Source organism: Agelaius phoeniceus, chromosome 11 (genome assembly GCF_051311805.1).
Source record: "Agelaius phoeniceus isolate bAgePho1 chromosome 11, bAgePho1.hap1, whole genome shotgun sequence".
In the NCBI taxonomy this organism is placed as follows: Eukaryota; Metazoa; Chordata; class Aves; order Passeriformes; family Icteridae; genus Agelaius; species Agelaius phoeniceus.
Genome location: NC_135275.1, coordinates 12,180,543 through 12,208,370, shown reverse-complemented (window position 1 = coordinate 12,208,370; position 27,828 = coordinate 12,180,543). Strand labels below are relative to the sequence as shown.

Genomic DNA, 27,828 nt, shown 5'->3' with positions numbered 1-27,828 from the left:
CGGGTTCCCCCGGTTTGTTCAGGGCCGGTTCCCTTTTCCCGAGCCCCGGTTCCAGCCCAGTTTCCCGGTTTGCTCAGGGCCGGTTCCCTTTTCCCGAGCCCCGGTTCCAGCCCAGTTTCCCGGTTTGTTTAGGGCCGGTTCCCTTTTCCGGAGCTCAGGCCCCTGGCTCCGCACGCAGCGCGGCCGGCAGTTGTTCCTCCGGGCCGCAGGGGGCGCTGCAGGAGGGGCGGCGCTGGGCCGGGCGGGCGGAGCCGCTGCCGTGTTTACAGCGCCCGCCGTGCCCGCCCTGCCGCCGCTGCCCCTCGGCCCGGCCCGGCTCCGCGGCAGCTCCTCCGCTCTCCGCGTCAATGCGGCGCCGCCGCCCCGCGGCCTGGCCCGGCCATGGACACCAGCGACTTGTTCACCAGCTGCAAGAAGGGCGACGTGAGCCGCGTGCGGTGAGCCGGGCCGGGGAGCGGGTCCCTCGCACCCGCCGCTGCTTTAACCGCCCCGGTCACCGGGGCGAGCGGGGCCGGGCCTGTTGGGGCGGCCCGGCCTCGTTGGGGCGTGTTCACCTGAAGCTCGTCGCAGGCCTCCCCAGGGCGGCTGCCACAGTTTGTTTCTCGTACAGAAATGCCGCTTGTTTGCACCCCGAGGAGCTGGCTGTGCAGCGGGGCTTTGCCGGGGTTAGGTTCGGGTGAGGCGTGCCCGGTTCCGGCAGGTGTCTGAGTGTCACACGGTCACTGCGTGCTCGTGGGTGTGGATGCTGCCGGTGGCAAATGTCCTTGCACAAGGCTCCTCTCCAGCTGCTCTTCTTTCCTGTTGGAAATGGTATTTGCGTTGGTAGGAAGCTGGATCCCTGGGATGCAATCGTCATGGAAATGCTTAGACACCTTGTGCTGTAGGCTGCAGGAGTATGTCTGAGAAATATGGGGATACTGAAATTTCAGGTCAAGTTTCCTCGCTCATCTCAAAGCAGCACAGCTTAACTGCAGTGATTTGGGATCAGGAGGCAGATGGGCTTGTTGTCTGCAGGGTGAATGCAAGGTTCAGAGTTTACAAAAAGCTTTTTCCCTGCATCTCATGATTTGAATCTAAAACTGTTCTTCACCCCTTTATCCTACTTGATTCTTCTAGCTCTTAATGCATGATATGCCAGATAATCAAAGCAACCTCTCTTTCAAAGTGCTTGCTTGTGAAGGATAAGTGTGCAGATAGATAAGGTTTGGAGAACATTGTTATCTGTTGTGATTGTGTTACATTAAATCATTGGAAGCAGTAAATTGCAGGCTTGCTGCAGAAGGAAGGGTCTGAGGGATGGTCTTATAGAGATTTAAGATGACCTGTATAGAAGTAGTTGTGGAGAAATGAGAGTCTGAGAGTGCTGTCAGAGCAGGGGGACAAATTGAGCACATGGGACTGAGCAGAAAGGAGCTGAGCTGCTTGGTGTATTGAACGTGTTCACAGGAACCTGAAGTGTGAGACAACAAAGGTGAAGGGAGTGAAAGAGACGACTCATGTGGTGGGTGATAAAAAACCAAAACTCAAGAGTCTTGGTGAAGGCTGAGAGGGACTTTTACATGTGGTTGTTGCAGTATAGGCTCTAACAAGAGCCAGGCTGTGCAGGAGATTTGTCTGCAAGGCAAAGTCTGGCTTCTAGAGGTGTCAAAGAGGGAGTGTTGGCATCATTGGATCCAGCCTAAACATGCAGGACAAGGAAGTGGCAGGATTTAAGAGCAGTCTGGAGTGCCACTGATGCTGTTGCTTTTGTCAGGAAAAGCCATGAGCAGGAGGGGAGTCCAGCCTTGGCTTCGTAAAATTGGCCACTTATTTGTAAGCACCCAGGCTGGGAGCATTGCTGGGGAATGTGAAGGTGCTGCGGAAGTACTCAGGCTTCTTTTGACATTGCTGCCCTGTTAGAGATGCATTTGATTACCCTCTTTCCCCATGTGTACCACTTAAGATTGAAGGCAGCTGCCAGACCATGCTGTAGAACACCATTCTTTGGGTTGAAGATTTGGCTGATGCCCCTTCAGCCACAGCTGACAGTTCCCCAAGTCCAGTGCAAGATCCTGTCATACCTTTGGAAGTTACTCTATGAACTTGAAATTACATCTTCTGAAAGAGGAGATGTGACTGAGTGAGTAGCTACATGAAGTTATAACTTTGCTCTCTCCCTTTTCTTCCAGATACCTTCTTGAGCAGCGAGATGTGGAAATTAATGTCCGTGATAAGTGGGACAGTACACCCCTGTGAGTGCTGCAGCCTGGAGCACTGGCTGGGCGGGGGGTAGGGCCTCAGAGCTCCTTTACTCTCTTTGCATCAGCAGCCACGAGCACTGTTACAAAATGTCTCAGGTTCTGCTTTTTTGGAGCTTTGGCTATGTAGTTCTGCTTCTCTTCCCTGTGGGTGCTGTGCTAAATGTGTCTTTGTCTCCCAGTTTGACTGGGGCTTGCTGTAGTGATGCTGACAAGTGGGGTTTTGTGGCCAAGTTACCTGGATTAAGCAGTCTGCTCCTGGCTGGATGAGGCTTTTCCCTCACCAAAGTCTATGGCATTCTAGCATGTCTTTTTGGGTGAAAGCTTGGCCTGGTAAAATGCCAAGTGACAGTGGGATCACAGTCTGTCTGGCAGTAGGTAATGAGGAACCCCCTGGAGGTGCTGAGGAATGTGCTGTGAGCTTGTTACCTCCCCACAGTTCTAAAGGACATTTAGACATCTGCATTATATTTAGAGTACAGAATAACTTCCCAAAGTAAAGGTAGACTAACATTTGGCTGCTGCAATGCACGTTACAAGATTCTCCTAATTTGTAGGACAACTTGAGGTCCTTGTGAAAGAGAATCATGAAAGGCTTAGACTGTGAAAGTGAAAACAACACTCATTGTAGTAGAACTTCGGGGGGTGGATTTGCTGCACACCCAGTGTGGGTGCTGTTTCCTCCTTGGCACAGTGTGCAGCACTCAGGCTGACAACAGAAGGAGCAAGGAGTGCTTTTGAGAATTCAGTGGACTGCTGAGTGCCCATGAAATGATCTCCATTAAAATGAGGATGGATTTGGCAGCTGGTGGTGCAACAGAGGATGCTGAACCCAAACTGGGACCTTGAGATCTCCTTGCAGTGCCTGGGATTGCTGGGAACAGATCCTGCTTAGTCTATTGCTGGGATCAGGCTTCTGTGCTGTTTGGTAGCGATTCCTCACTCCTATCAGGAGTCATCTCCCAAGCTTCTCAGGGACGCTCAGTGCTGTGATCTGTGTGTGGTGATGTGCCAAAACACTGAATTTTGCTTCCTACAGCATCTCTAATTTTCTTTCTCTCGTTATTGTCAGGTATTACGCCTGTCTGTGTGGACATGAGGAGCTTGTACGTTATCTTCTAGCCAATGGTGAGCAAAGTGTCCTCCTGATAAGGGTGCAGTATCTTCCTCTGGTCTGTTGGGATTGTATGTCCTTCTAGCTGTCCCTTGTGGAAACTTCTTCTGTTACAACCAACCATCAGATCAGTGATCTCAGGCTACAGAGGGAGCTCTGCACACACCTTCATGGTCTCTTTTGCAGACCATTTGCTGTTTGAATTTGTTTCTTGAAATCGCTTAAAATTTCTTGATTTGCTTGAAATCTTGAAAATGCACAGAAAGGGAAGCTGTCTGTGATGGCTCAAGGCAGCATGACTTTCTGAAATCACAGCAGATGTTTTGTGAGGATGCAGTGGTGTGGGGAATATGCTGATCTAAGAGTTGTCCCTCATAGGAAGGATTGCCTGTGTAAAACTTTCTTGTACTCTACTGATAGCCTGGCTTTGTAAGCAGGACTTAAAAGGGATTTTGCTAATCTCAAACAAAGCAAGACCTATTCTTCAGGCCATGTGCCTGCCCATTTGGTTCTCAGCACCCAGATTCCCACTGGTAGTGTTTTGCCAGAGGAACCAGAGTGCAGAGTCACATCTCAAAAGGTTTGGTTTTCTACTTTATTCCCAGCATCTAAATCAACCACTTGTATAATTCTAGATAGGAAAATGCAAATGCCCTCCAAAATTCTAGCAGGTTCTAACCTAAAGAAGTTATACAAAGCCGAAATACTTACTAGGAGGAGTTCTTAACAGTCCAAGAAATGATTGCACTCTTTGTTCAGTGAGATTTGTCTTCCCAGAACACTGCTGGAACCATGCTGAGAGGCTTTTTGCACAGGTCAGTTTAAACAAGTCATGACTTCCTCAGAAAGGGATTTGTCTGTGGGAGAGCAGCTTTAGATTGTACCCATATGAGGGAAGCTCCAGTTTTTGTCAATATGCCCCTCAGCAGAGGGGACCACAGTGAAACATGTCAGCAGACAGAAATTATACCTGTTTAGTGACTATTTGGGGACACTGGAGAAGGATCTAACACTGGCCTGTGTCTGTTTGACAGGAGCCAAGTGTGAGGCGAACACTTTTGATGGCGAGCGTTGTTTGTACGGAGCTCTGAGCGACGCCATCCGCCGGCTGCTGAAGGAGTACAAGCAGATCACAGCCAAGTGCATGAGGAGGGACTACTATGATGTGTTCCTGCAGAGGTAAGGACGTGGGCATGGGCAGAGCAGCCAGCAGCCTGCCTGAGCTCTTCTGCATCCAGCTGCATCCTGGTCTCTGTTCAGGGCAGCTTTGAAAGGCAGCTGAGGATGCAGCGGTGGGCACACCTCTCTTGTTCCTGGGCATGTAGAGCTTCCTAAGGGGTGTTCCTCTGTGCCCTAAGGGATGATCTCCAGGTGGGTGTGTGTGCATAGCCTCCAGTGAGTTGGGTACACACTCGAGTCAACAGAAAGCTGGTCTTTGTAATGCAGAAGCTCTAAGCTGTCATCTTTGTCTGTCAAACCAAAATCTGATCACTAAAACCACATCAACAATTTAGGATAGTATGTCAACTGAAGTTAAGTTTCAGGCCTGAGGGTACTATAGCTTGCAAGTGTAAATTTTCAACACTGATAAAATGTTTCTCATTTGTGAAACAGAGCACTTTAAGAAGCCTCAAACTGATTCACAGTGACATTGTCCAGTTCTTTCTTTTTGGTTATTAAAATTTGTTAAGATACTTCTGAAAATTGCCTGTCCCACATTGTACTAGACCTCGGGTGGCAGGCTAACTTGGTCAGAGTAGAGGAATAGTTTCAAGCTTTTCTTCTTGCTGTTTCTCTACCTTGGTAACTCTGATGTTATTACAGACTTGCTGGTTGGTTTTTCTTTTCCTTTTTATTTCCCACTGGACTGACTTGCAAATGTTAAAACCTTGTGGGGTTTTTTGTTTTTTTGACACTGGAGTGTTAATAAGTCCTAGAAAAATCTGACAATCTTCCCAGTACTACAGTGTCCTAGTTTCTGAAGCTGTAGGAAACAAGGGGAGGAAGGAAACTCATTTATCTGAGTAAAATTGGATTCTATGTTTCAGGGAAGCAGAATTTTGCAGGGTGATTTATTACTGCCCTGGTGACTGTGGCTCAGATGTGCAGGGTTGAGCATACATGAAAGCTAAAATGTGCTGGTTTCTGCTTCTCATTAAAATAGACCTTGTGTTAAAACTGAAACAAAGGGCAGCAGTTGGGGGGAATAAAGTAAGAACCTGATGCTTCTGTTTGGTTTGACTCTTAGACGGAAGGGTGTGCTAGTGGCAGGAGATTGAGATTGGCATTCAAAACTGACAACATCTTTGTGTGTGACCACACCTTTCTGTGCACCAGTCCAGCTCTGTAGAAGGAGTATGATGCTTGATGTCCACCTGATTTGACCTCTTGAGGATGTTGGTGAGGATATATATGGAACGACTGATGAGCTGATTAGAAAACACTGGTGGTGGTTGCTGTAAACTGTAGAAGTAGCAGGGGTTTTTTTTCCTTTTGAGGAATGAAGGTATGGGCATGCAGGCATAAACAAGGCTTCACCTCTGATGTGGTAATTGCCTGTTTTTCATGCCTGTCACATCCTTCCTTCTTCTGAGGGTGGGGACATCAAGTCTTCTCCTATTTGTTACATGGTTAAAGCATGCACGCTGACAGTGCCCAGAGAGCAGGAAAGTTGCATCTTAATTTGTAACAGAGTAGTTCTTTTTGAAAGTGTGTCATTTTGCATGGCTTTTTTTTTTTTTTTTGACATCTGACAATTTAAAAGCAGTATTAACTTTTGGAGATGTGCTTGGCAGCAACTAGCTCCACTTTAAAATCTTGTGTTCAGGTGTTCACCTAAGATGGGAAGATTTCATTCTGCAGCCTCCTGTTGCACTAACAAAACTTCTGTGAGTTATGGAAGGGAGTGAGACCCCACTCCAGTATGTGAAGCACCAGCCCCCGTGCTGGCCTTCCTGCTGGGCAGGGAGAGACTGCAATGCCCATGGGTATTTGTTCATTTAGCCCTAATTGTACCATATTCCCCACTAGCATTACTCCATTCTTCCCTTTTTCATCCTGCAATGAGTTTCCCTTGTCTCTGTTCCTCACAGGTTGCTGGAGCAGGGTTACCAGAGTGACATTGTTTTCATCGTCCATGGCAAATCCTTCTGTGCCCACCGCTGCATCCTCAGCGCCCGCAGCGCCTACTTTGCAGAGATGTTTGAGACCAAATGGAAGGGGAAAAACATGATAGTGTTGAAGCATCCACTGGTGAGCAAGGCTGTGCTTCCAGCTCTTTCTTTTGCTGCTCCAGCTGGGTGAGGAAAGTGAGTTTGAGGGTTAACTTCCACAGTGAATAGCTCCTGGGGCTCAGAATGACCCTAGTTGAGGAGAAGGGCTTGTGGAGGCACTTTATGCAGTAAAATTGCATCTTTTTCAGATAACAAAAAGCTGTAGATTGCATACCTTCCTTTTATTCCCTCTGTCATGGACTCAAACATATCTTAATTAATTGCAGTAGCATGTAGCTGTTACCATCTGCCAGCTGCATCATGACCCCTCTCTGGGATGAGTTGAGTCTGTCTAATTCCTGGTGGACAGGTGGTCTGTGGTGAAGACATCACCTCCATAATTGCCACTAATTGAGTCCCTTTTGTTGCCTTTCCAGCAAGAACTAAATAGGCCATAAGTGCATTCCATCCATTAACCATCAATACTCTGGCACACATTTCTGTAACTTGACTCTGGCAGTGCAAATCCTCTTGTGACAAACATAATTCCAGTTTCCCAGAACACTGCTCTCCTCTTTCTTTGTACAAGAACATCTTTCTTCTAGAATTAGGAAGATGTGGAAATGTTTATGATCAGTAAAAACCTGGATTTTGCAGAGCCTGTATTACAACTGTGTCTTTTGAGTTCCTCCATTAGTCAGGTCCTGTCCCCTGAGGTACCTGAGGGATTAGTATCAGTTGAAACATTAAGGAGCTGTGTGAGCCAGGTGGAATGGCAGCATTAGTTATGTGAGGAGCAAGTAAATCATCATGTGTGAGTTCTTACTTTAAGGGTTTTTTTTCCTTATTTGTTCAGGATCATGTTTCTAATTCATTGTTAAATACACAGTGATTCCAAATGTAACTTTCTCTTGTTTTATTTTAGATTAACCCAGCAGCCTTTGGAGCTCTTCTGCAGTATCTATACACAGGTAAATGACCTTGCCCTCTGGTGTTTGTTTACATGCCTGGTGGGCAGCTGTCTGTGCCTCTGCACTGAGTGGCACAGCCTTGCACTCAGCAGTGTTTGGGTGCTTGAGTTGCCAACAAATCCTCTCTGCTGGCAAAAAGGGAGAATGTGAGCAATCACCACCTCTTCCAAGATGTTTGTACCTTTTGCCAGTTGTTGTCCTGCCAGTAATTATACAGTCAATTAAAACCAAAATCAGCTTAGGTTGATTGGTTGGATGGATTTGGAGACTGTATTTTTGACTTAAGGAAGGAAAATGTGTCATCTGGTGTAACAGCCTCATAAGGTGGTGAAAAGCCAGTTTCCCATATAGGACATTTTCAGTTTGGCAGACCTGAATAGTGTGTGCTGAATGTTTTGATTATTTTCTAGTATTTTTTTTTTGAGCAGAAGTTGATCCTAAACCTTCTATGAAAATACCCATTGTTGTACTGTGGGCATGCTAAATGCTGAACTATCTCAGGCCAGGAGGTGGTGCCAGAAATTAACATTGTCTTCAAGGCTCTTCTTTTCCAATACAGTGTGTTCAGAAATGTCCCTTGCCATGTTTTCAGTGATTGTAAAAGATCCTGGGAAGAAAACTTGTGAGCCTAAAAGTCAGATATTCAATGGTGGCAGTCATGCCTGCTGCTGCTACGTTGCTGTTTTTTGATTTTCTGAGGGAATTAGATATTTGTATAGCCTCTTTGGTCTTTCAACTCTTGAATGAAGCTATTAGGGTAAACCCTGGAGAGTGGAAATGTGAGTTAAATGCCAAACTGTTATTGATTTAAGTGGTGGGTGGTGGTGGAATACCAAGTCTCAGCTTCTGGCACTGAGTTGTAAGTGGATGCTAAAAAGTGAGGCAGTGCATCTAATTACTAAATTTCTGTGCTGTGAAGTCTTTCATCTTTATTTTTGCCATTTTTATGCCTAAATCTTGTGGATTAAGTGAGCTGACTGCATTTCTTCTTGACAGGTCGTCTGGATATTGATGTAGAATATGTCAGTGATTGCAAGAGGTTGGCCAAGCAGTGTCGACTGCAGGATCTCATTGATGATTTGGAGACCAAATGTAAAAAAGTCTATGAATTTGGTAAGCATTTGACTTGCTGTTGTCTCTGCTGTGCCTGTGTGCCCTTCCAGGGAGAAGCAGGAAAGTGTGATGGTGGATATTTCATGGTGTCCTTGGGGCTTCTGGAAAATGATGCTGTTGTGGAATTTTCACATTTGCATGACAGTTTTCACTCATGGCCTTTCTGTAGGGTAGCTGTAGTAGTTTCTGACACATGAATGTTTGTAATTTATAGTGAATGCTTCCTTTATAGTAGAGCAACCATGGCAGCAGGACTTTGCCATGGTTGCCAGACATTCAATTGAGCCTGGTGGAGTGTATGTTGGAAAGTGCCTTCCAACATGGAGCTTATTTAAATCCCCAGAAAGATAAAATATATTCAGTTAGAGGTAATTTTCTGCATTTATCTGACCCCTAACCAAAGTAAAATATTTGGTAATTGGCCTAAAATGGGTGCAGAGGGAGATAGAACTCTTTTTGTAAAAGCAAAGAAATATTTCTGAAAGCATGTGTATATTAGTAACACATGGGTGTGCCAAACCTTAAATGAAACAATCCTCTATTTAAGGACTTTTTGTTATCCAAAGCTTATTTCATGAAGACCAGCAGTTGGAGTTGATCATTCATCTCCTTAGCTGGAGCTAATGCACACGTGAAGAGCAATCAGAGCAGCACAAGTGGTGTTAGTCACGAAGCAGAAAAAATTACTGAATAACAAAACCTTCAGGCTGAAAGCTGCTGATTCTTATTCTGTGCTCTGAGTTAACTTCTTTCCTTTAATCAAGTTAATTTTTTTTTTTTCTGAGAAGAGACTCAATTCTATACTTTAGAGGCAATAGCATCTTCTTCCCTGATCTAAAAGGCAGGGGTGTAGCTGTTCCACCTTTTCTTTTTGAATATGAGTTGTATTCATTCAGCCTCCTGAAGCTGCCGGACATAATTGATAGAATACTTCTGGCTCAAGAAATTCCTCATCTGCAAATCACATGGAAGATATTACCATGTGCAGGTCTCCCTTTACACATGTGCAGTTGTTTGGAGGTGGTGGGGTACAAGATTACCATGCTACAGCTGTTCCCATGTAGACCAGGGTGCAAGTCTTTATGGAAGCTGTGTCACAGGTCTTACTTCTGTTGTGTAAACACAAATGTAAACATGGACCTGAAGAGATTAGAAATGCATCTCTTGGTATCTACAAAAACTGTAAGGTATCAGTTTGTATTAAATAAGTGGCAGAAAAGGGGAGTGGTGAATGAATATAAAATAAAATCTACTCAGAAATCAGGTAACAAAATTATTTTGTGTCATCTTTTGATGTCAGAGTAATTCAGTAAGATGCCATAGATCTGTTTTTTCTTTTTATCTTTTTCTCCCAGGGTCTAGCTGAGACATTCCATTACATTAATTTATTTAAAATCTCATATTATATTGTGGAAGGAAAAGAAGGTGCTTAAATCTGTGAACTGCAAAAAAGCTGATTTCTTGGTGGGTTTTCAGATGGAAAATAATGAAGTAAAGTTTCAGGTTAGTTGGAAGTTTTAAATGACAGCACCACTTGGAAACACAATGACACTGGACAAATAATTTAACTTCTTTGTTCTTTGGGGAGGGACTAGTTTTTCAGTTTTGAGGCCTGACAGAAGACTATCAGTGGGTGGTTTAAAGCACTGATGGAAGTTCTAGTCTTGATTTTTATTTATGACAAGTTGGATTTAAACAAATAGAACAACTGTTAAAAGTTTGTTTCTTAAATCTCCTGTGGAAGCCAGGAAAACTTGATTCTGCAGAAAGGCTGTATATGTAAGATTTATAGAAGTTAAAAAATTGGAAAGATCTTAGATCACATCATGTCTGGCACTTGACAAAGCATGTCTGTGTCTTTGAGTGTTTTAGAAACCTGTTCCAAGTGCGTGATGTGGAACAGACATCTGATTCAGGTTTGCAGAGCAGGGTCATGTATTGCATCTGTATTATGAAGTTGAAACAAGAAAACAAGATGAACTCAAGCCTCTGCAGCTCCACTGGATAATTGCAGTGTCTGCAATCTCATTATCTAGAGTTAATCAGTATTTCAAAAGCACTTACTATCTTGGCATGCACTGGCAGTAGTACAGGAGGAGGATGACCCAGTGCCTTCTGTTGCACCTGAGATATATTTGGGTGTGAATGCTTGCCTATTTTCCCCTGTGTGTATATTGTGGCTGTAAAAGGAAAAATTACTGCAGTGTTTGGAAGAGCTCAAACAGTTTGTCCAGATTAAGCCATAATCCTTCCTGTAAAAATGCATGTATTAAAAAATAAATATTCTGCAGTTACTTCAACAAGTTTTAGGTCAAAAAGGATGAGAGCAAGGTTTGAGATGCTTACCATTGTAGCAAGGACACTGAATATGCAGAATCTCTGGTTATAGCTAATTATGCCTTAAGGAAGAAGACACAATCTGAGTGTGAACTTTTGAAGGTTTTGGCAGTTTAGTGTGGTTTATTCGTGGCTCTTATGTTTTGTGGTACATTGGCTCAATTTAACCAGAAGACTGCAAAGTGTGTTGAGCAGGAAACCAAGGCAGATGATAGATTAGTAGGTGATGTTCAGTTCTGTACAGCTGTTCTAGACTGGGAAGAAACACAGAGAACCTCAACCACAGTTTGGTTATTCCCTTCAGCTCCTTGCATTGTTTATGTTGCTTTTTTCAGAAACCCCTCCATTTGTATTTCTTGCATTCCTCTTTCATGGTCCCTGCTCCTTGCTGGCAGCCAGCAGCTTATTCCTATTTTATAAGTTTGATTTTTGTTGTCTCTGTTAGGAAAGATTTTTGAGCGATACCAAAGAGCCGTGCCCTTGGATTTGAGATGCAGTGTCTGAATAGATTTGCTTCTCAGAAAAATCACTGTTCTTTTGTGTCACTGGGAAAGTTCACAGATGCTCTGTGGATCCCAAGAGAAGAGCTCTTTGCCTTCACTTAAAACTTGCTGAATCCATTAGCACTTACAGAGCCTGACCTGGTGACTGTTACAATAAGTACTACAGAAATTCAAATGTTTCTCTCTGCCATGAAGAATTTCTAATTGCAAAGTAAGAAATGTCCTTCTTTCATGCTGGTGTGTAAGTGATCAGGGCTTTTTGAGAAAATGCACTCAGTCTGGTTTTGTTGGTGCCAGGCCTCCTCTTAGCTTATTTACCCTGGAAGTCACCATCTGAGGGTAGCTCAGATGCTAATAGGGCAGCCTGTCTCCTTGCTGGTGAGCTTTGTGGGTAGCAATCATGGTACCTGACTGTTTTGTACTGGTAGATTATCCTTCCCTTTCCAGCAATCTTTCTGGGATATGCAGCCTATGGAGAGGCACAGTGGTGGCATATTTGAAGGGTGCAGCAGTGATGTGGAGGTGGGGGTGGAGATCTTGTTTTGTGGCACATCGTGGTCTTGTTTCGCCCACGACCCAATGGAGTCATCTGATGGAGCTCATGTAATGCTGTGCAAAATGTCAGGAGAAATGAGGTCTCAAGGTGGCGTGATTCACCTGTGAGGGGTTTTAATGTGGTGAATCATACCTGTCAGAAATTCTTCTGAATGCTTTGGAGTTAACTCTGTGTCTCTCTGGCTCCTAACAGTATCTTATGGCTTCCTCACCACAACTTTGCATTTTCCAGTGGTGCTCTATCTCTTTTCACATGCTTCCTTGTATGCCAGGGACTCTTCAATGTCTTACATGCTCCAGTTCTTCCCCCAAACCTTGCTGACCATCCTCAGGTGATGGAGCAAGGTAGCCAAAACAAGAAAGGCTGTCCCAAGAGTAGCATCATACCATAGTGGATCTGCTTTGGACTGCCACTTGTTTGAAGTTAGAGTTGGCTTCTGTGAGCTCCACAACAACTTTGGTCATAGCAAGACCACTAAAGTATGATCATGTATTTTGCATTCCCTTTAATGGGCTGTTTTATTGTGTAGGCTGATAGACAAGATGGGAAGACACTCTAGGTCTGAAAAAGGCAAATGAAATAGCTGTCTCTGAATGTCTGTGTTTGAGCTCTTTGATGGTAGTGATGCTTAGGTCAGGCACATGCAGGAGTCAGGGAACTTTGGGGTCTTAGTGATTCAGGGATCTATAGATGGAGAGTAGAGGACAGACTCATACCTGCTGAATTTACTGGCTAAACAAGAATAAATCCCTGTGTTCCTTGCAGTGAAGTCAGGATGGCACAGCTGAAGTGGGAGCCAGTGAAAGCATGTGACAGAGCAGAAAGGCACAGAAGCAGATTAGTTTTAAAAACTCCCTGGCATGGGCTTTACCTTAGGTGACACTGTCAGCTCTAGGGATAGCTGGGGAAGGCAGTGTGTGAGTGGCTTCTACAGGGATCAGGGCAGCCTGATCCATGGTCCTTAACTGTAATTGTTGACATGGATTCCAAAGAGCAAGTTGGGCTGAGGGGTGCTGAATGTGTGTGTGCATAGAAGAATTATGTGTGTTTTGCAGTAAAAGCTGAACAGCAATAATACTGGTTTTCCTGGCACGTCTTTTATCTAAATGAGAGAGAATTTTGGTAGAGGAATTCAGGAATCTCTGCTCTTTTGTTTTTTTGCTTCTTGCAGTCTCTTCCAAGCCAGGGACCTGTGTGAAAGTGCTGACCATTGAGCCCACAGGTAACTGCCGGCTGCAGGAAGATCTGGCTCTCCTGGCAGACTGCGCCCTGCCAGCTGAACTGCGGGTAGGCAGCACTTCTACTCCTCCTGGGCTCTCTGGGGCTGGGATAGCTGCTCACTTGGGTCCAGTCACATCATTGCTGTACAGACTTTAGTGCTGGCTTGTTTCCTGGTGCTCCAAGTACTGAAAGGTTTATATCACTTGGAAATGCTGTAAAATTGTGTAATGAGGCTGTTGGTGCTGTTCTTTCCCCTTGGATGTTTCCCCCAGCAGGGATCTTGGTAAATAAAAGCCTTTTCATGTGGTCGGTGCGGATTTCCCCATTGAATACAATGGGACAAGGCCCTCAGCTCTTCTCTTTGCCATCCTTCTTGAGAATTAGAAAGGTTGTAGCAGCAGGCATTGGTGCCCAAAGAGACACATAGGTGAAGGATGGCTTACTGGGCTTGCTTGCTAGGAACTGACACACTGCAATGGAGGGATGCTTCCAAACTCTGAAAATATTTCCAGAAGAAATGTGAGTCCCTCTGAAGACAATTTAATTGACTGGCAATAGATCTGCTTTTCCCAAGTATGTCTTGTCCCTCAGAAATAACCCCCAGGTTGATGATGGCTATGTTAAAATACCATCATATTATTAGTTAGGATCACATATGTGGATCTTCTCTCCCATTTGCAGAATAGCTATTAGTTGCCTTCATTCCTTCTGCATCTGTTTTGGTCTTATGTATGTCCTTTTTTTGTCCTCTTTTGTTATACTAACCCACTGTGTTTAATAATGTGGACTCATTTTAGGTGGCTGCTGTGCCCAGAGGTTGTATGACTGAGTAATACAGCAAAGTCTTATTGCCTTTTCTCTTTCTGTCCCCTGCCAAATAGACCTGCCTGGTGCAGAGTGTATGTGTGTGTACCTGGATAAGGTTTCTTACATTCATAAGCCAACATGTTCTGTGCTGGCTATTTTCAGATATATTTCACTATAGAGGGAGTTTTTTTGTCCATCAAGTTTACAACTACCAGTTCAGAAATCTTTCCTGTGTAACCTGCCTTCTCCAAATAACTGTACAATTTTTTGTAGATTTTAATGTTTTCAGGCTTTAAAGGGAGGTGATAATATAAGTAAGCTTCAGATTACCTCCCCAGGAATTTAAAAAAAAGAACCATGGACCCCAAAATAGTGAAATTTACATATATTTTAAGTCACTTCACAAATAAAAAGAATACTTACTGTTTGATTGCTTGATTCCAGACCTTGATGGGCATACTCCTATTAAGCTGTTCTTCTAGAGTTAGAAACACTTTCCTTCTTAATTCTTTCATGTAGAATAGGAGCTGTAAGGAAAGGAGGAAATTGGAATAGTGTAATCATCTGACAGTGCTGTGAATTGTGAGTTGTGGGGCTCTTGCTGTGTTCATAGATTGGAATGAAGGTGGCATTAGAGTTATTACAGCTGTACAAGTGAAGAGGCTGTGGGCATGCATACCTGCTCACTAGGGAATTTGTGTGCCATGCACATGTGTGGGTGCTTTGTTTAAGCCTGAAAAATTCTAAAAGATTCCCATTTTTCTCTCTCTGGGTACTTTTTGTTTGTTCCTTTTTGTTTGTTTGCCATTTATCTCTTACTCTAATGTTTTCAAATTGTTAAATTCTATGAATTGGGCATCTTTGTTCTGGGACAGAGGCACTGCACATCCTCATTCTTGCAGGGTTTGCTGCCATTCAAGGAATAGGATACAAACTATGTAACCTAAAATGTCAGGAACAAGTGAATAGTCACACACAGACATCTGTGTTTTGGAGAGAAGCATGCATTATTTTTTTTCCAGCCTATGCAGAACAAAATAGGTATTTGTATTCTGGATAAAAGCTAGCATTTCCAGAATTTGGCAAGAAACATTTTGAGCTGCTGCATGTCATGTAATGCCATATTACATGAAATGGGGATGTATTCAGCTTTCTGTTTCAGTATAAACAAATAATTTGCATGTAATGTCTTTGATACTTGGATGATGTATGAAACTTTGTGCATTTCAATTTCATGGTTAGTGGTATCTTGCACTACTAAAAAAATAATGAATGTTTGATATCCAGTTACAGCTCATTATTATTTTCTAGACTGAGAACTATCTATTCTATGAAATCTCAAACACATTTATAATTCTGGTACCTTGTTTCTCTTTCCTGTTTGTACTTGAAAGCCTTTTTTTCTCCCAATGTCTCCTCTTACAAGTTGTTGTCTCTGTTTTGTTTTAAAGTAGTTATGGCCAGGATTTTTCTGTCCACAACAGCTGCTTCCTCAGTTTGTTGCAATAAAATTTAGCAGTGACAGATTTAAGTAAAATACCATGAAAAGCCAGGCAACTGTAAAAAACCATGTGGCTTCCCACTGTCTGCCTGGTTCTTCATGTCTGCCAGGTGACCTCTGAGTTACAGACTCCAGGGCTTCCTTGTAACTGTTTTTCAGTTACCTTTTAACTGAGTTCTTATGTTCCAAACCAAGATGAAATCAGACTTAAAGGATCAGAGTTTGCCATGAAATAAATACTGTTATTTCCATTCATATTGACATGTGGTGTGGCTGCAAAAAAGAGACCATTTGCCACTTTGGGGGTAAAACTAGATCTTGTCATGCATAGGAAGAACAGTTTGAAACAAGTAGATGGGTTCATCTTGTCTGTCTGCACCTGTGTACTGTGCTTGTCCAAGGCAGTGACTCCCGTGCTTTGCTTTGCCTGTTTGGCAGAGGCAGATGAACTGAAGTATTAACAACATGTTTCCAATTTAGGGTTTTTTTTTGTATCCAATCCACTTGCATCTGGTTGTGAGCTGCTAATCTCTTAGATCACCAACCCCTGTATTTTGTGTTGTAATTTATTTACAATTTTCTTGCTGAGATAATCTGGCCATGGTACAAATTGCTGCCACTGATTTGTTTTCTATGTTTTTGCCTCCAGCAACATTTCTATTTAAGCTCCAATAGGAAATTTGCAGCAGCAAAGACTTGGTCTTCCATGTGTGATGGTGGAGAGTATTCAGCGTATTTCTATATGGTGATTGAGTTACTGTGAATGTGTTTGGACCTTGTAGGCTGGGCTGTGTTGTGCTCCTTGGGCAGAATACTTGACTTTGGCAGCTGTGCTTGGCCTGGACAGAGGCCCATGAAGGAGGTTGTATGAATAGGGGTGGTGGGAGGAATAAGCCAGTTTTCTGCAGGAAGATCCTGAATAGGAGATTAGATTCCTCAAGCATGTCAAGGGAGGAGAGTAGAAGTAGTAGAGACTTGAAAGGGGAGTAAAAGGGAAAATTCTGCAAAGCCACTTGGTGCTGAATAGGAGAAACAAAGACATGAACCTGCTTTTGTAGCAGGAATTGAAAATAACCTTGTAAACCTGAGCAGCAGAGTGGGGACCAGGACAAGGCTAGAAGCAGGAAATTGAGCCCAGAGAAATTTATAATTCAGGAGACAAACTCTGAGACAAATAAAACTCCCATATACATTCCAGAGGGATAGACTTATTTTAGAGATTTACCTTTGGGCAATGAAAGGAGAGCAAAGAAAGGATGCACATAGGAGATGTGACGTTTATCTAAATTAAAATTCCTATGCCACAGAGTGGCATCTTGTCAAAGTTTGTTTCTAGGTTTGTTTTACCTGTGATGTGCCTGCAAATCTGTAGCCTTCAGATTTCTGTCAGAATTTGTAGGAGAGGACGTGGAAGCTGTGGGCATAGGGTGGGGAGAGCAGCAAGGCAAACAGAGCAGGCAGTTCCATCATGATACTGGAGTTTGTAACACACTGCCACAGAGTCAGGCTGCAGATCCCCAGACCTAGGACCAAAGCCTTGAAATATGAGACACAGATAACAGTAAAATAGCAGCCTGGGGAATCTACAAATGGGACAATTTTCATCTCATTTTGATGAGGTGCTGCCCTTTGTGTTGCAGCTGTTGCCCTTTGTATTTGCAGCTATATGAAAAAGAGGTGATAGATCAGGTGGGCAACATTCCTTGAATTGCTGCATCTCTTCTGGAGCAGGAGTTGCCCAGTGGAGCAGGACTGCAGGAGAGAGGTGCTATGGAGAGCCAGCATTACTGCAACAACCTTGTGCATGATTTACATCACTGGGCTTCTCCTGTGATCAGGAATCAGAAGCTGGCCAGTGTTGCTGTGGACCAAGAGTGTGGTGGATGGGTCCAGATTGCCATGGTCAGTGGTGGTGTGAGCTTTTGCCAGCTTGCTGCCTTGCCACATCCAAAAATATGTTTTGTGAGAAACCTCACTGAGCCTGGCTGAGAGCTCCCACCCAGTGTGTTCCAGTCTGTGTCTTTGTTCAGCTCAGGAGGGAGGAGTCATCTGGCTCCTCAGTGGAGCTGGAAGCCCTGTTGGAAGCAGGTGGGTTGGAAATGGACAGTCTGCTATTGTGAGTCCAATCTTTATTGTCAGGCCAGGATTTTCCTGGGTGCAAACTTGGGATGTAATTTTCCTGGATGAAAGACAGTAGGAATAAACTGCTTATCCTAGGTACCTAAGGGACGTGTATGGAAAGCAAGAACCAGGGGAAACTTTTGTTTTTGCAATTGAATCACACTGTATATAGAATAAGGTGAAAGGGAAAATATTTGGAAGTGTCACTTTAAAATAACATAAGGCAAACAGGCTTTTTTTTTTTGGTGTGTGCTGTCATTGTTGGCATGTGGGATTGGGTGGAGGTGTGTTGTTAAAATAATTCACTTGAGTATTAATACTGCAACATTATCTTTGGCTGCAAATCAAATAAAAAAAATCTAAAATGTGCTCTAGCAATGTTGGATTATTCAAGTGAGGCAATAATTGTTGCCAAACCATTTCCAGCTGGTGTATACATGGATGTAATCTATATGTTATTACATGTATCCAGTAAAAGGCTGGTCCTAAGCTCCAGTATGTTTATGATACCTACTGCATGAAGTAAACTTCACCTCCACATGGTTATCTGCCTTGTTAGATGGCAGAGAAACACATTCCAAAGGTGTATGGAGAGTCAGGAAATTGTCATGGATAATGGAGGCAGCTGTAACTTGTACCAGGAACATCTCTTAGAAGCAGTGGAGTTCTTCATTTCCTGACATTGGAATCTGTGTTCAGAGCATCTCTGGTGCTCTGCACTGTGCTGAGGGAATAGAGGGATGGCATTCTCTGGGAGAACATAGGAGTCTGAACTTGGGACCCTGAGTGTGTCTAAAGCAGGAATGTTAAAAGAAGGGTTTTCTGGTGTCTCTTCCTAGGTTGGCTTTGGGGAGTTGCCCTTTGACAGCACTGACAACTTCAACAGCTGTCCCGACGTGTGTTTCCGTGTGGAAGATTACAACTTCTTGTGCCATAAGGTGTGTGCTTGTGCTGTATTTCATTCTCCTCCCTTTTTGCCATGAATCTAGTCTGCTTGTGTCCCCCACTCCTTCTGTGCTGGATATTCTCTGCAGAAGCAGCATTGATTCAGCTGGAAAACTGCATTTAAAGCATTTAACAAAGCAGCAAAGTCTGCCTTTCTTGCAGAGGTGTGGAGATAAATTTATAAATTCAGCTATGGCATTCACAGCTGCAAAATCTGCTGCTGCTGGCTTATGAGTTCAGTATCTGGAGAGAGGAATGTTTGATTTGTAGATGAACAGCAGTAAGAATGGATTTTGAGATCCAACCTCAACTCAAGGTCCTGTCCTTGTGCCATGCTAATTTCAAATCTCTTGAGTTTACCATTTGAATTTGTGGTTCTGAGAGTAGGCATGTATAGAATAAGATCTGGAAAAATATTGGAGCTACAGCTTCAGAATGTAGGGAAAATCAAAGTTACAGAGTCTGAACTTCTGAAACATCTCTGAGCTGCTCTGACAGCTGGTTGGGACTGCCCTTTGGTTTGGTGCAGTGAGCAAGGTGTCAGTGTTTTGGTTTTTCATTCCTCTCCAGGCATTTTTCTGTGGTCGCAGTGATTATTTCAAAGCTCTTCTTGAAGATCATTTCAGTGAGAGTGAGGAGCTACAGACACAGCCCAGCATCCCTGTGGTGACTCTGCACAACATCTCAGAAGACATCTTCATCCGGGTCCTCTACTACATCTACAGTGATGATACAGAGGTGAGCCATTGGTCCTTCCTTCAGTGCTGGTGAGCTCTGAGGTGTTTTCAGCAGTGTTTTTCTAAATCTAGAGCAGGGTCTGTGTGTATATTCTTAAATTTTACTGACCTACTCTGCAACTTTACTTCTGTCTCAGGAATCCAAATACTGGGGTATGCTGTTAGCCAGGCAGGGTTGTAGTTCATGTGCATGATGTTCAGGAGGCAAATCCATAGTCTTTTGTCCCACAATAAAAATCTGGAAATTGGGTTGCATGCTGTTTATTGCCGTGATAAATACAGGATCTTTGCAGCTTTCCCTCTTGGGCTCTGTGGAAAGATAAGGGAAGCATCTGCCAGTAGATGGCAGATTGAACACATTTGGAGATCTGGATAGGTTGAGAGATTCTGCTTATTTACTCTTGGCAAATAACCATACTCATAGCCTACTTTTCCATTTGTAGCAAGTCATTATTTCTACTGTTATTTATTACTGGGGTGGGCAAAGGTTCCACTGTGAGACCAGTGCCCTGCTGTGCTCAGTATTGCAGGCAGTAACAAAATAGCCCTAACCCACTTTTCAGCCTAATGGGAGGTGCAGCCTAATGGAAGATGCAGCAAATCCCAGTGTTTAATTAGCTTCCTGCTTTGGTTTTGTGGCAAATGCTTTCAGCAGGTCTCTCTGCAAGATCCCAGAACACATTCTGGCATCAGGGCAGTGACTGGAGATGCTGCTGCACCTGCCAGTGTCACTTCCTCCAAGCAGTGTTTGTGCTCTGGGTTAGGTGCCACATGCAGAGAGTGCACACAGCTGTGACCTTGTTTCTGCTGATCTGTGGGTTCACCTGTGGGCAGCAGTGAGGAGAGATGTGTTGGGCAGGATTGATACTGGTATGCCAGAGAGCTGATCCTTCACTTGCCTGCACTCTTCCCTCAGCCACTTGCTGAAGGGGCAGGCAGAGAGGGAAAGAAGCTGCTTGAAGATCCTCCTGACCTTGTTCCCTTGCCCTGCAGCCTGACCCTGTTCCTTTGCACGTCTCCAGTCTGCCTGCCCTCCTCGTGATGACTCACAGGAAGGATGTTTCCCAAGCAGCTATTCCTTTCCAAGGGATGCCTCAGCTGCTCTGTCTGGGCTTGGGTCAGGAGGACAGACCAACAACAATGTGTAGGAGTTACAAGGATCTTACTCATATGTTTCATGTGCAGAATGGTGCATGGCTTGAGTTTCAAACTGAGCAGCCAAGATGTGAGCTTCTGCAGAGAGCTCACCTGTCATGAGAAACTACCAGAAAAAAATGGTTAGGAAGACAGGAGTATAGCTCAAGTTGCACATTTACATGTGGAGTGTTCTCCCTGGCCTGTGTTTCTCCAGCCAAGTATCAGCACTCTCAATTCCATGTTTTTCTTTGCAAAGGATTTATGGTGTCTCTCTGCCACCATACTCTCTGCAGTAGTGACAGTGTTTGCAGTTATAGGGTTCCAGGCACAAAGACAAGTTGCTGATGAGAATACTTGTGTAGGCTCGAGGGCAGCTCTTGGAAGGCATTTGCCAGGTTTGTCCTTGATGCAGTGGGGAGCTGCAGCCATCAATACTGCTGGCTCAAGCACCTCCAACTCCTGAGGTTTCCACAGCTTATGAAGGGACAAAGCAGCACTTGATTAATAATCCCAAGGGCTTTGTTACCCCATGTGCATACATTGCCCTACATCTTGCATTCTTCTGCCCAGCTGCTGCAGGGTGTTACACAGCTGGGTCACTTGCTGGGAGCTGTTTCTCCAAACACAGGTGCAGACAGCTGTGGGGGAAGAAAAAATCAGTTGTTTGCAGTTGTCAGAGTGAACAACCACACATGTAGATGTGCACAGCAGTGTGTTTGCTGCTCACTGGGTATCAGGAGAATGGACGAGGCTGCACCAATTCTCATTCCTCCATCCAGACCAGTGTGGCTTTGTCTGTAAATGCAAGGGCCCTTGCCTCCTCCACAGCCAGGGCATGCAGTGTCCTGCAGGTCCACTGTTACAATGGATGTGGGTAACTGAGCTCTTTGCAGTTCACATCAGCAGGAACAGAGAGAACTCTCGTTCCAGGTTAGTGACACAGATGGCTGACAAAAATAGGATTTGCCTGGCCAAGGGGAAGACGCTGAGTGAAGCTGCAGGTGATGTCTCCAACTTTATCTACAGCTTTTTTAATTCTCAGATCACTTCCAAGTACCCAAGAGGGAAATGGGCAGGTGGTTCTCTTGCTCAAGAGGCTTAAAATGTTAAAGACCTTTCACAACAGTTTCAGTTTGTTCGTCCATTAATATAGTCCATTCTGAATGCTTGTTAGAGCTCCACTAGTATTTGATGTGCAGAATATGTTCTTACCCAGCTTGGCCTCACCTACAGTTTATTTTGAGTTCAGTTTTCTGTCCTTGAGTGTACCCCCCATGCCAGGGATGTTGTGCTGGTTCTTAAAAGAATTTTGCATATTTTTTACAAAATGTGAGTCCAGCAGTATAAAATGGGAGGAAAAATGTGGGAACAAGGTTCTCTGTCCTGCCAGCCTCTTTTGTTTGTGTCTTGGAAGTAGGTCTGATAAAAGCTACCCACCACTGTTACACTGAACATTTTTTAGCAGCCAGGTGCCCTTGGATGTTTCAGCACTGCCCTGGGGTTAGCTGGAACATGATAAACTCCCTGCTGCACTTGAAATTCCTCTGTGGTAACTGAGTGGGAGACGCAAGCTGAAAGATGGAGCTCCTGTCTCTCCATAGTCACTGCTTGCCCAGTAATGGGCCAAACAGCTCATTAGTTTACCAGTGAGAGGCAGCATGCTGGGGACTGGGCAGTAACTCCCCTGTCACTGCAGCTGTCTCCAGAGAATGCCTACGACGTGCTGTGTGTGGCTGACATGTACCTGCTGCCCGGGCTCAAGCGCCTCTGCGGCAGGAGCCTGGCGCAGATCCTCGACGAGGACAACATCATCAGCATCTGGAGGATTGCAAAGCTCTTCCAGCTGACCCGACTGGAGGACCAGTGCACTGAGTACATGGCCAAGATCATTGAGAAGGTACTGAAACACTCCCCATGGCAGTGACCACCTGTGCCCGTGTATCTGAGCCATAGAGACAACAGATTGAATGGTTGTACTTTGGTCTGTAGTTAATGGTTGTCCTCTCTGGATTACTGGGCTTCCAGGAAATGAGCAGCAGTTAAGTAGCAAGGCACATGGTGAGTTAGGACAGAGGAGGAGGAGTGTGGCAGTACCTGATGTCACCACAATAAGCCACATTATGTGGGGTGAAAAAGTTTCCCAAAAAGCTTTGCAGGTACCAGGGGCAGGTGATTTTCACTGAACTTTCAGCCACTGTGCCCAAGTAGCCATGGTGTTGCCTGAATACACCAGCTGCAGCCTGGAGAAGCCAAAGGGGTGAGTAGAGGAGCTCTGTGCAGGAAATGTTATTCAGTGTTTGCTGGCAGAAATTTTGTCTGGCATAATGCTCTAGATTGGAAAAATCAATGTGACCTCTAATCTCCTCCAGGATGACAAATCAAATAGTAGGGATTTGCTCAGTGGATAATTTGCTGATGAACAGCAAGAAGTAATGAATTTAACACTGAAATTTTCTTTATGGGGCTCAATTCAAGTGTTATCCTGAGTGCTTATATCTTAGACCCAGGACTCATGGAGAAAGTTGCCATATGGAAGGATAAACTAGAACCTATGAAGGGTTTTTATGCTGAGACAGATCTTTATAAATGGCTTGTGCAGGTCACATGGGAATGTAACATTTTCACCTGCAGCTTGAAAGGTGTGAAATTATTTTTGGTGTGAGAACACAACGAAGGAAATGGTTCTGAGGCTGTTATTTTGTTCAGTGTATAGCTTGGGAATGACATCTGCATGTACCCAGATTCTGGGTTCTGAAAAAGGATTTAAAAGATGTTGAATATCCCAAGTAATGATCAGGATAGGGCTTTGCTTGTGTGTTCCCCATTCTCTAGCTTGAGTGGGAGTCCTTGAACCCAGCATTGGCAGAGTTTCTTCTTAAGGGTGTTGGCACGGACAGAGCCACCCCAGCTGATGTTCAGACATCAGTGGTTGCCAGCATCCTGTGGAGATGCACTGATGGCAGCAGGGAGGGATTTTGGCAGTGTGGTAGCAGATCAGAGCTCAGCAACCTGCTGTGCCCAGGCACAGTTCAGTAGCATAGACAGATGGAAGCTGCCTCTCACCCCTCAGCTCACCACACATTCCTGGGGAACCTGGTGCAGAATCATTCATGGGTGACCCGATTCTGTCAGGTTGAGTGCAGAGCAGAGCAGCTGCCTTGCTGGTGGTGATGGGCCTGAGTCAAGGAAGAACTGTAACTTGTGGCTCCCAGTTCTGAAATGGGCACAAGCACCCACTGGCTTTTGTGCTAGAAGACATTGCCCAAGTGTCTGGCAACATCTCCTGGTTCCTGCTGGGGAGCTTTTTGGGGGGAATATTGTGTATGTGCATGTGCCCCAATACCAGAACCAGGGATGCCTAGTTAGAGGATGTTACAGGGCAGTGTTGGAGGTGCAGATTGCCTTCAGCTGAGACTGTTTATTGTTGGAGTATTACTGTCACCTTTGGATGGATGGCAGGATACATCTCCAAGTGGTGTCTGCAGGAGGATTTGGGTCTCCATGTATCCTAGCTTTCCTTTCTTTTCTGTGGGATCCTTTAACAGTGTCTGAGACCTTTATCCTAAACCCTTTGCATCTCTTTCCCTGTCCTCTTGTATTCCTAATGGTTCTCTTGTCCTTCTGGTGCAGCTGGTGGAGTTGGAGGAGTTTGCAGCTGCTGTGAAGGAGAACGCAGAGGCCGTGGAGGAGCGGCAAGAGACTGACTCCATCCCTCTGGTCGATGACATCCGCTTCCACATCACCAGCAACGTGCAGACTTACAGTGCCATTGAGGAGGCCAACCAGAAACTTGAAGCTCTAGAAAACCTCCTGGCCAGCATAGGGCTCGAGTGCTGATGTGTGCAAACCCTGCCTGTCATATGCAGCCTGCACAGCCCTCACTGCGTTGGCTCGGAGTGCAAGAACATCTGAGTCTGAATGTCCCACGTCCCGTTCTTTGTCCTCCTTCCCATCCACCTTCAGGCATGGTTTCTTTTTAATTTATTTGTGTCTGGACATTTGCATTTCTGGTTTGTGTTTGGTTTTACTTTGTTTTTTTTGTTTCTCCTTTCAGAAGTAGCTCCCAAAGCTCAGCCTAAGTCAGTAGCTGCTCCTTTGTACAATACACTGTGGAGAGGAGACTGTGAGCTGTTGGGAATGGTGAAGGAGCTGTTCTGGGGACTTCCTACTGCCTAGGGTTAGAACCCATCCCATTCTGTGGTTCAGTACAACACACTTCTGAAACTGGCTTATGCCAGAATATTTTTTGGATTACCAGCAGCAGAGGAAGAAAACTGGATTAAAGTCTTAATAAGTGTATGGGAAAGGAGGTCAGCACTGTCACTTGTCAGCATTATAAGACTGGCAGAACTGGGCAGTGCTTCCCTAATGGGACAGAGAGGTACTTGGCTATGTGGAAGGCACTGTCTTCACCTGCTATTTTAGTACTTAGATGGAAAAAAACAACAACAAAAAAAAGTGATTTCCAGGTCTTCCCTAGCTTTTCATTGCTTAGAAGTGCTCAGAATTTAAAAGCTTTGCTTTCTGAACAAGCATCTTTGGGAATACAGTAGAGACCAGAATCCTTCCATTCTTAGAAAGCAGTAGCTTTCAATGCACAAAAGAAGGAAGAGCAGCCCTTTTTAAGAGGAGATGGAAACACCTTCTTCTTGGAAACAGCACTTTTCCCTTTATTTTTGTCCACTGTGTTAGGGCAAGGCTGACTTACTGGTGGGTCTGGGAAGAGGGGTCACTGGAAATCTCTTTCAAAAGGAAAGGGCCCTTTTGGGTCTCTCATGGGGCTGCTGTCCCACTGTGACCTTCTGGCTTTGCTCAGCCTTGAGCCTTGTAGCTTCATTGTTCTCCAGGAAATTCACTGTCTGTACTAATGAATGTTTTTGAATCTGTATTTTGCAGTAGGTCATGTTATCTCATGTTGTCTGCCTGGATTCTTAATGAGGGCAATGGTGTTCCTTCTCCTTGGCACTAATCAGCAGGTGATAACCCTGCATAGCCTTGCCTTGCCAGATAGGCTGCCCTTGGAGCTGTCCATCTCTGGAATGGTGTTGGGAGAGTCTCCAGGGTGCAGGCTGGGTATAACTTCCCATGCTGTGCTTTAGGAGGGAGAGGAAGCATTGAGTGAAGAACAGGCACTGGGCTGCTGTGGCCACCTCTTACAATCATTTTGGTCACTTCCTGAGGCAAGAGGTGGAATATCCTGTGCCAGAGGTGCTTTTATTATGTGATGTGGGAGCTGGGCAAGGATCCCCTGCAGCTTCAGGATGCTGTTTTCTGTAATGGTGGGAGTGCCTCTCATGGCTAAGGGGTTAGGAGATCTGGGGTTTGGCAGAGATGTGCTTCAGGTGTGGATGTATTGGGAGGATGAGTTTTTCTTTGCTAATCTTACCAGGTGAGAGACTGATATACCCCACAGCAAGTGAGAGCTGCAGCCTCACTGCCTGTTCCTCCCCTGCACTGAAGCTGTTGCCAGGTACATGGGCAGGCTCTGGGCACCACCTGCACTAGGCAGGCTGCACTCAGTTGTGAGGAGGGGACTCTGGGCAAAGTCTGGAAAGCCAGACTTTGGCAAAATCATGTGTCAGGATTGAGTAGCACTTAACCTATGGATAGAGCTGGGGGCGGGAGCAGGGATGAGGTTCATTGATATAATTGAACCCCAGATACTTGTGCACTTTGTCATCTGGGTTTAAGTGGTGTCTCTAGCAGATCAAGTCTCTGGGGCAGGGGATGGTGGTGGCAGAGCTATCAAGCAGTATGTGCTTCAATTCTGTTTGAAAACCCTTGTGAAGAAGTGCAAGGAGTTGTTGTGGTTTGTTTCCTGCAGTCATGAGGGTGAGGATGGAGGATGTGTCCCTCCACAGGAGTGTGTTGCTGCATGGAAGCAGGAAGCAGCAGGTGTGTGCTTCTGTTTGGGACAGTGACGTGGAGAGGAGCTGTGCATTTCTTGTGTGATTTGTGGAATGTACCTCCATGTCCACCTCTAAGCTCAGTGTGTCTTTGACAGGACCACCAAAGAGCCCTGCACAACTGATGAAGATAACCCCCATGGACTTGGGGAGGGTGAAGGGCTATCGAGGAAGCTTTAATATGAAGTCCCATATATTTTGGAGAAAGAAGGGTGAGAGGAGAACTGCTTGTTTTCTTGCTGAGTGGAGTGTCAGGCTCATGAAAATCTGCTACAGAAACCAGCAGCTTAACTCAGTTGGTTCAGTTCCCCTATGTTTCTCCTCTGTATATGGCTGAAGATAACACTGAACATAAGCAGAATGTTTAGTTTATCATATCTCTTCTCCTCCTCCAGCAGAAATTCCGCTTCTGACATCTTAGCAGTTGGCTTTCCACAGCAGTGGTTGTGACAGCCCACGGGGCTTGCACAGAGCCACCAGAGAACAGGACGTGGCCTTTGCCTTCTGCTGGTACTGAGCGAGATGCAGGAGCAGGATTATCAAGGAATGTGCTAATGCTTTTCTCTGCAGATGCCTCAGCTGCTAAAGCAAATGGGCACTGGCAGTGGGCAAAGCAGGAGGAAGGCAGAGGGGGAGCAGCAGTGCTGGGAAGCATTTTCCATATGGCTGCTCTTGAATAATTCCATTCCTGCGTCCTTAAGTGTGGAGCGAGTGAGGCTGCAGTTGTACATGTGGGAGAAAAGGTCAGCGTGGCCTTTTGATCTGCCTCCCCAGCAGTGCAAGTCCATGTGGGCTTCCAGGCAAATGCCTCATCTGTCTGTGTGCACTTAGTGGTCACATCTGTGAGGCCTGTCAGATTGTCCAATTACTTGGGATCCTTTAACTCCCCCCCCATCCCTTTTGGCAAAATAGGGCTATCCAAAAGCATGCCTAAGCAGATGGTCAGCATGCAGGCAAGCTCTCTAATTAAGATGAGCCAGGACAAAACTTAGATTTGAATTCACTTTATTCTTGCTGCAAATAATTTTATCACAAAATAAAAACCTTCAGATTTTTCTTCTGTTGCCAGTGTCCTTTCTGTGTTTTGTTGCCTCTGTCCTTTTTATTTACTACTACCCACTTGCTGAATCAAGAAGATTGTAAAATTTATTAGAGCGAGGTTATATTTAAGAAGAAATGTGTAAGCACGTGTGCAGCAATAAAATAGTCTATTTCACTATATCTGCTCTGGCTGTGGTGTCTTTGTTACTGACTGACAATATCAGCATGGGTTTTGTTTTGAAAGGGCTCTGCGAGCTCCTTCATTTTCCCTTACCCAGGCCAGGAACTGGCTCTGTACTGCTCCCAAGCAGTGTGTACAGTCCTGATAGAACAGGTGAGTAGAGCACTAACTCATTTTTACTGTCTCCT

At 44.9% G+C, this 27,828-nt stretch overlaps 1 protein-coding gene across 3 annotated transcripts; it reads left to right on the top strand.

Moving 5' to 3' along the window:
• Positions 1-240: 240 nt before the first annotated feature.
• ABTB1 (ankyrin repeat and BTB domain containing 1) lies at positions 241-27,639 on the top strand. Of its 3 annotated transcripts, none has more exons than XM_054640395.2 (12): positions 241-437; positions 2,169-2,231; positions 3,310-3,365; positions 4,386-4,530; positions 6,444-6,603; positions 7,489-7,534; positions 8,531-8,647; positions 13,215-13,330; positions 18,533-18,631; positions 19,209-19,376; positions 22,209-22,409; positions 24,143-27,639. In XM_054640395.2, the coding sequence occupies exons 1-12, from the start codon at positions 382-384 to the stop codon at positions 24,347-24,349; spliced, it is 1,434 nt and encodes a 477-aa protein (XP_054496370.1). In that variant the 5' UTR covers positions 241-381; the 3' UTR covers positions 24,350-27,639. The 3 variants fall into 3 exon arrangements, with proteins under 3 accessions (XP_054496370.1, XP_054496371.1, XP_054496369.2); XM_054640396.2 differs by having other exon boundaries at positions 279-437; positions 2,169-2,268; XM_054640394.2 differs by lacking the exon at positions 241-437 and adding an exon at positions 466-810 and having other exon boundaries at positions 2,169-2,268.
• Positions 27,640-27,828: the final 189 nt, after the last annotated feature.